The following is an 8,737-nucleotide window of genomic DNA, read 5'->3' as shown; positions in this document are numbered from 1 at the left end:
TTTCTCTAAACACATGTTATGATAAGACTAGATTTATCATAACACTAAACACATGTTATGATAAGGCTAGGTTTATCATAACACTAACCCTTCTCCCAAACGGTCTCTTACAGTTTATAGATAACGAGATTAAAATTGGTACCATCGTGTGCTTCACCTATTATATATATGTATGTGTGTATGGTATAATTAATTTCATAATTATATGTATGTGTGTATGGTATAATTAATTTCATAATATAATCAACGATGTTCCAACAATAAATTTTAAAAATATATAGAACGATAGATGTTTAATTAAACATAGTTGAACGTACTATTATCAAACGATGAACGAAAACCATTGATGTTGCAGCAAGAAACTAATGTGAAAATAGTATGCACTAGATTAAATGGATTTAAGTTTCATACATGTAATTAGAAATATACATATAGAAAATCAGACACAGCTTATTTTCATTTACACTATTATATCATATTAGATAATATTAAATTTTTCTAAATTGAGCATAGCTCATTTGACATCTAAGTATGGAGAGGAAATATCTATATTCAACGGTATCATAGAAATGATTACGTTCTCTTTCAAGTCTCATTCTCTCATCTGACCTTGTTTGTTAAAGTTTCATTTAGGATTTAGTCTTTAATTTAATTTAAAACTACACTTTTATTATGTCACATGTAATTTTCTTACTTCTTTTAAGATAATTTTAATGATAGAAATTTTAGAAAAAATAATTAAGTATATAAAAATGTTTTCAAAAAATTGTAACTATACCAAAATATATCATTTTTTTATTGCTATAGATTCATATAGTCTATCAATAACGAACCAATATTTACAACATGTTCTATTATTGAAAGACTTTGATAGATTTTATTATATTGCAATTTTTTAAAATTGTTGTCATATATGTTAATAATTTGAATTTAATTATTATATTTGCGACTATCCAATTTTTTCATCACAAAGTTCAAATCTATTTTTCCTAATTTTGATTTCGGTTTAGGGTCATAATTTGCAATGAGCACCTTTTTTACGGGAAAAAGTTCAGGTCTCACCCAAAAAAACACGAATCCTATAACACATATCAAAATTAGACCAAAAAATATTTTATAATAATAACATATGGAACTTTCTACACTAATAAACTTAATTTAATATACCTTATTACACTCATAGTACAAGCCTTCTATTTCTTCCTAAATAACCTCATAAGTATTTGACTCAATTGTCTTAAACACATGTAAAAATATAGAATTTTAGACACACTTGAAAAAAAAAATACACTTTTATAAAACTATAGAATCATATTTTTCCTCCACCATATGTGTGTTATTATATTATTTGATCTATATTGTATTAATGAATTATTTTATGATTTTTTTGTTAAATATATTTCTTATTTGATTTTAGTAATATTTATTTTGCACATTAGCAATTCTTTTTTTTCTTCTTTTTTTTTAAGATACATTTTAGGTGATATACTCAATTTAGCTTTGCATCATAATATAAATAACACTTTTCTTCAAAATCCATTCATCCTTTGAAACAAAGAAACAAATAAATAAAACACAACTAAAAAAAGTGCATTATTCTCTTGTTATCCTTTCAAAACTAGTCCCATTATTCTTCGACACTTTAAAAAGGAGAAGATCGAGAAAAACAATTTTTTTTAAGAAGTAAACTTTGTTATATTTGAAAAAAAAAAACGATCGTAAGCGACAAAAATTTTTTGAAAATATTTTTATTTTAATGGATAGATACTAAAATTGCAAAATTTTTCATTAACTTTAATATATATTTGAAAATGGAATAAAAAAAAAACTCCATTAATTTTTAAGTGCAACAATGGGAAAAGCAAAAAAGAAGGTAGGTTTTGTGGGTTTGTGGGATCATATTGGTCCACAAATAATACAAATTTAAATGAAACAAAGAGATGGAGGAAAACATTGTGTTAGGACTTTGGCTCACCTTTTTCTTTTGTTTCTTCCACTATTCTTCTTTATTGCTTCATCACCCATTTGTCTTTGTACCATTCAAATGAAAATGAAAGAAGCCAACTTTATTCATTAGACCAAAATAATAACAACAAAATATGAAAATATGAAGAAAAAAAAATCAATTTTATCTACACAAACATAAACAAACCATCAAATACTTACTCATTAATTAATCTTTTTGCCTTAATTTGATTTCCTACTTTTATATTTATATAATTAATGATTTGAATAATTTATTTTGTTTCTTTCTCTCATTTCCAACTTTATCTTCTAATTCCTCTCTTCACCTCAAAAAATTTCCTTCCTTTACTAAGCCTCAAATCATTTTTTTTACTTTAAAAAAAAAAAGCAAACAAAAAGTACATTTTCAAATATGATAAAAATTGAAATTATCTGCAAAATATTACAAGATCTATCCTAAATTTTGCTATATATTTTGTAATTAATTTCAATTTTTTTTTTTATCATCTAACAAAAATTAGGGTAAATTTATATAATTATAAGAAAGTTTCTTCCTGTAATTTTATCTTTATGATTCGTAAAAGAGACTTTTCCTAATATATAAATATATAATTTTCATATATATATATATATATATATATATTTGAAAATTATGAGTTGAAATTATTATTTGAAAAAATAAAGTTAAAAAATAGGGAGAGGGGGAGAGCGTCACATTCAAAAGGATAATGATTTACAATTCCACTAACCAAACGATCCGACTCAGTAGCGATTCGACTCGCATGAGAAGGGCAATTTCGGAATATCAAAATGCAAATCGGTCGGTTCATTTTACAAAGAAAAAAAGTTCATATAAATACTGACACTCCCCATGAACTCATGGGCTATATCCATCCACCATCTTTTACACTACACGTACTGAGGAAGAACGAAGAATCGAATCGATTCTTACAAAGGGAGATCGAGCTCTGAAGTGTAAAAATGGAGTGCCGGAGTTACTGCACTGGAGCGGCAGTGGCGGTGTTTGTTTTAGCGTTCTCATTGGTAATGCTGGAAAGTACTGTTTCAGCCACTTCTAGAATGACGGAGATCATCGCCACCGACGGTGATTTGCTGAGGCGGAATCTGCTTGCTAATGGCCTTGGAGTTACTCCTCCGATGGGGTGAGTTCTTCGATCTAACACAAATCTAAATGGGTTTCCGTTTGTTTATGCAGTTCCTCTGTTTTTGTTATTCCTTTTTAACCAATTAGATCTCTCTCTTGAACTTTTTATTATTATCCAGTAGGAAATTCAGGCAAACAGTACCCAAGGAGATCTTTCTTTATTTTGCTAATTCAACGACGCTATTGGCGCGCATTTCTCTAGTTAATTGGCTTATTTCGTCTTGTTATTTGTCCTTTTCATCGCTATATTAGCAAATGTTTCTCTCTCCCATACACTCTTTTTGGTTAAATTAGGTTTTATATTCTTTTTATCCAATTGGAGTAGCGCTGTTTGTATTCTAATTTTTGAAAATTCATTGTTGTTGGCCAGATGGAATAGTTGGAATCACTTTGCATGTAATATCAACGAGAAAATGATTAGAGAAACCGGTAAAAATTTCATCGTTCAATTTCTTTTAACTTACCTCAACACTCAACATCAATGACCAAATGACCTGGTTCGACAGCTGATGCTCTGGTTTCCACTGGACTTTCGAAGCTTGGATATGAATACGTCAATATCGGTATGGCTTATGGGTCAATCTCTCATTCTTTTTATTACATTTCAAGACTCAAAAGATAAATTATATGATTTTTGGATTTTCTTCTTAGATGATTGCTGGGCTGAGATAGCTCGTGATGATAAGGTAATTTCTTCGCCTTCTTTTTCATCTTCCTTCAGATTGCATGTACACCGTTTGATTTTATGTCTCTCAGAGTTCTAACTTCTTTCTAATATGGTTTCAGGGTAATCTGGTGCCGAAGAATTCAACATTTCCATCTGGTATGAAGGCTCTTGCAGATTATGTTCACGCAAAGGGTCTTAAAATTGGAATTTATTCAGATGCTGGGTAAGTGGGTGACAATAATTTTCAAATGGATAAAATTTTGAGAAGGTCTAATTTATCTTTTATGTATATGTATACAAAATTTTCAATGAATTTATGTGCTGTAATGATTATTTGTGATTTTGGTAAGTTAAGAGGGCCCAGAGTATGCATAGCGGATAGGTTTTCACTTTTCAATTTTATGATGGCATATTTAATTTATTAAATTAAAATATGGGATAATTCCAACTTAAATGAATTTACCTTTTCTGGCATTAATGAGGCATCTATGATTTGTAGATGAAAGTTGAATTGAAGATTTTAAAATTATTTGGGACACATTTTTTCTTTAAAAAAAAACAAATTTTAGTATGAACTTTCATTTTCAACTTTGTCACATACCTTTGCATTTTCTATATGTGAACTCGATCTACCATTCAAGCAGTAAACTATCAAGCAACTGTGCAGGTATTTTACTTGCAGCAAAACCATGCCCGGCTCTCTTGGCCATGAGGAGCAAGACGCCAAAACTTTTGCTGCATGGGTATGGATAATAGAAAATTCTCGTTACTAAGTTTAATTAAATCAAACTTTCTTTTTATTCTTCTTTTTTATAATTCATCTTCTAGGTGAAAGATTGTTGATGCACATTGTTTTACTTGGCAGGGGATTGACTATTTGAAGTATGATAATTGCAACAATGGTAACATTAAGCCAACTATTAGGTAATTTAATTTCTACAAACATAAATCAATAAGTTAAATTCTTTTTTAAGTTAGTCATATATGATGGTTTGAAAGATGAAGCTGCAGCCTGTTGATTATCTTTTCCTTCTCAGATATCCAGTAATGACTCGGGCACTGATGAAGGCTGGGCGTCCGATCTTCTTATCTCTTTGTGAATGGTGACTACTCCCCTACTTAACGCCAACTCGGGCTAGGCGAATGAATTTGTTCCTTGTCTATTCTCATTTATGGCATTTGCTCTTTTGCTTTGTTCTGCAGGGGAGACCTGCACCCTGCTTTGTGGGGCGACAAGTTAGGAAACAGCTGGAGAACTACTAACGACATCAATGATTCATGGGAGAGGTTGAATTTTTAAAGGAAGTTTTGTTTAGATGCTTATCTTTCATCATCTGAAATGGATTCTTTGGGCATGCTTGGGTGCTATAAAACACATATTTAATTCCTCCAAAATTAATTTTTATTGCATGACAATAGTATTTAGAAGTGTAAACCCAAACATTGAGAAAGTTTTATGAAAACCACTTTTAATTCATTTATAAACTAAATCATTTTCATTAAAATCACTATTTTTGAAAACCACTCCTAAGCAAGTTCTAAGTATTTGAGATTCTACTTGCAGTATGATATCTAGAGCAGACCTCAATGAAATATATGCTGATTACGCAAGACCCGGTGGCTGGAATGGTAGCGTGTCCCTCATATTGAGCCAAATCATAACTCCCAGAATATCTTTTACCATATTTAGTATTCATTTTTGCAAATTGTTTTCAGATCCTGACATGCTGGAGGTTGGTAATGGAGGGATGACTAAAGATGAGTATATCGTTCACTTTAGTCTTTGGGCCATATCCAAGGTATTGTGAAGCCGCAAAAACTCCTATTCCTTCACTGAATTGTTTGGGATATTTGAATAGCATGTTTAATAATATAACACTAAGAAGTAAGTTTATGGCATAATCGTATTTCTTTTAGGTCAAAGGTTTGATTCCCTATCCTCACCTTTTTTCTAAAAAAGATTAATGTGGTACTGTGGGGGTGATGTTGCAGGCACCCCTTCTTCTTGGTTGTGATTTGAGGAATCTAACAAAAGAAACAAAGGAAATCATTACGAACACAGAAGTCATTGCAGTTAACCAAGGTATAGAAGAGATTACTATTACACTTCCTTTTGTCATAGATGTTACTGCTTGCTTCTCAACCTCATTGACTTCGCTCGATGCTTCCCGAAACAGATCCCCTGGGCGTCCAGGCCAAGAAAGTCAGAAGTGAAGGTGATTTAGAGGTACAATCCAATATTATAATTCTACTAGCGAAGAGCATAACCCTTTTTGTTGCAAAGCAGGTTAGAGAAAAATATACACACACATATACATATTTGATTACTGTTTGTATTTCAGGTTTGGGCAGGGCCTCTTTCTGGCTACCGAGTAGCGGTTGTGTTGCTGAATCGAGGGCCATGGCGTAATGCAATCACCGCGCAATGGGATGACATTGGTATCCCTCCAAACAGTAATGTTGAAGCAAGAGATCTTTGGGAGGTAAATTTGCTAGTGGTATCCCCAAACATCATGTTAATTTTATATATCATATAAATATCTGATTTGTGTGTGACAATTTTGCAGCGTACTACTTTGAAAACTACTTTTGTGGCAAATTTGACAGCTACTGTGGATTCTCATGCCTGCAAACTATATATTTTGAAGCCAATTTCTTGATGTTAGAGATATTGAATTCCACATTTGGACATGGTTTGTCAAGGAAATAAGGTTTTTGTGAACATTTTTGTTCTGATTTATTTATGGAACATTTTTGTTCGCTGCTTTAATTTCTTTTGAAGCTCTCCAAGTTTGAGGAAAATGAAATAAAATGTCTGCATTAATTAGGCTTCAACAATTTTGTTTACTTTTTGTTTGAGTCTTGGTCTTAACTAAATCGATTCATCTCACAACTACTTTTCCTTAACATGAATTTAATTCAATTGACAATTGACATCTGGATATTTTTTGATAAGAGATTTTGAATTCAAACTCATGTTGTACTTAAAAGATATTTTAAAAAAAAGAATTTACCCCGAAACAATAACAATACATAAGGAAATAAAAGGTGAATGTTTATAGTAAATGACAAAATAGATAAATATATTCTTTTTACTAAATATAGAAAAAGGTTTTATTCCGTCTATAATCGAAATATATTGGTATATTTTGCTATATTTGAAAATGTTATATCATTAATAAAATTTGAAAATTTGTTATGTTTTATAAATTTTTTGTTTTATTTTACAAAATAATTATGGGTATGGATAAAACATATATCTTAATTTTACGTGAGACCGTAAGATCAAATGAATTTGATGGATCACATGATGAATGGTAAAATGATGGTGTCTATTTGTATTATGATGATGCGTGTTGTCCTCCGACTTTTAATCTACTAAAATATTTTCAACAACAACAAACTGAGTGAATGACAACTATTCAAAATTGCAAAAATAAAATTAGAAAAAGAAAACCATTTTAAAGCAAAAAAATGGCACATTATCTATTTTTGAAATAAATAAATGAAATGCTATTTTGTTGATGTCATGAACCCGTGATGTTACGATATTTTGATATATATATATATATATATTCCCTCTTTTTTTTCTTCCTCTGCATGTCATCTTCTTCTTCTCTACCTGTCTTGCGAGTCAAGTGGGCATATTCAAGGCAACCAACTCCGTAGAGCAAGAGTGAGCAGAACAGAGAGAGAGACAGAAAGAAGAAGACCACATGAAGGGAGAGAGCGATCTGGGAGTGAGAAAAATAAAAAAAGCGAGAGGAAGTTGTGAGTGAGAAAAAACAAGAAGAAAGAGCGAGAGCGAAAAACTTTTTTATGTGTGCGTAAGTGTATTTTGGTAATTTAATCCGAACTTGACATCAATAGATATAATCCTTCGACAATTTGTTAAAAAAATTGAGTCAATTGATATTTTTTACCTTATTGTTGGACCCATTGATTCAAAATTCTCAAAATTAAACCTTAACTCAAAATAATAATATTTGGTCTCTCATTTGAATTGAAAACAAACAAAAATAGAATTAAGAATTCTCTTAACTAGAACTTCTATTCATACCACAAATTCAAAACTCCTCGTTGAAATAGTTAGCCATTTAGGAGGAGGGTATCAATTTTTTCTCTTTATTATTAATTTTCTTAGTATAACAGTTGACTTAGAATTTTTTTTAAAGCATTCTTAAAAAAATAAATGATAAAATTGTTAAAAATATTTATAAATATAGTAAAATTTTGTAGTCTATAATCGATGGACATTTACCAATGTCTAAGTGATAGATGTTAGTAGTTTATCAATATTTATGGTGATATTTTTTTTTATATTTATAAATACTTTAGTTTATTTTGTTATATTTGAAAATAATTTTTTTTAATATTAAGTAATTTTGTTGGTAATTTGATACAAATTATAATAAATATTTTGTTTAGACACTATTTTTTTTTCAGACATATATATCTTTGATATTTTTTTTCTTTATTATTTGGTTCTAATATATATATCTATCAATTTTATGGATCTAAATTTCTAATAATTTAAATTTCTTTTCTTTTACAAAATTTCACCAATTTTCTTTTGATTTACTTCTCTTTGACACATACCTCTCTAGATTTTGTTCTCTCTTTACAATTTTCTTCCATCTTATTCCCTTTATTTATTTCTCTTTTTTTTAGTATAGTTATTTATTTTATAAACACATGTAATTTGAAATTATTTTAAATAATAAAACTTCTAAAATAAACCATCTCAATCTATTTGATAATAGTTTGATTTATTAAATATTTTAGTTTATTTTTTTATATTCCTAAACCATTTCCTTCCTAGTATGATAAGTAAATAACTACATACATACATACATATATATATATATATATATATTAATGTGATTAGGTAATAATTTTGTTTATAATGTTTTTGTACATCTTCATAAAATTTCCCTATA

At 29.3% G+C, this 8,737-nt stretch overlaps 1 protein-coding gene across 1 annotated transcript; it reads left to right on the top strand.

Annotated features, from left to right (window-relative positions):
- Positions 1-2,762: 2,762 nt before the first annotated feature.
- LOC103488793 (alpha-galactosidase 1) lies at positions 2,763-6,632 on the top strand. Its single transcript, XM_008447688.3, has 15 exons — positions 2,763-3,128; positions 3,501-3,559; positions 3,637-3,693; positions 3,782-3,816; positions 3,917-4,020; positions 4,465-4,540; positions 4,663-4,721; positions 4,835-4,900; positions 5,001-5,084; positions 5,362-5,426; positions 5,514-5,596; positions 5,790-5,880; positions 5,975-6,024; positions 6,140-6,280; positions 6,365-6,632. The coding sequence occupies exons 1-15, from the start codon at positions 2,947-2,949 to the stop codon at positions 6,455-6,457; spliced, it is 1,245 nt and encodes a 414-aa protein (XP_008445910.2). The 5' UTR covers positions 2,763-2,946; the 3' UTR covers positions 6,458-6,632.
- The last annotated feature ends 2,105 nt before the right edge of the window (positions 6,633-8,737 follow it).

Source organism: Cucumis melo, chromosome 10 (assembly GCF_025177605.1).
Source record: "Cucumis melo cultivar AY chromosome 10, USDA_Cmelo_AY_1.0, whole genome shotgun sequence".
Taxonomy (NCBI): domain Eukaryota; kingdom Viridiplantae; phylum Streptophyta; class Magnoliopsida; order Cucurbitales; family Cucurbitaceae; genus Cucumis; species Cucumis melo.
The sequence above is the reverse complement of the archived record's forward strand: the minus strand, read 5'-3'. Positions and strand labels throughout refer to the sequence as shown.

Bases quoted from the DNA above. Each gene is read 5' to 3' on its own strand.
- LOC103488793 (XM_008447688.3), top strand. From the start codon at position 2,947: ATGGAGTGCCGGAGTTACTGCACTGGAGCGGCAGTGGCGGTGTTTGTT. The intron at 3,817-3,916 runs GTAATTTCTTCG...ATATGGTTTCAG, and splicing joins AGATAGCTCGTGATGATAAG to GGTAATCTGGTGCCGAAGAA. The intron at 6,281-6,364 runs GTAAATTTGCTA...ACAATTTTGCAG, and splicing joins AAGCAAGAGATCTTTGGGAG to CGTACTACTTTGAAAACTAC.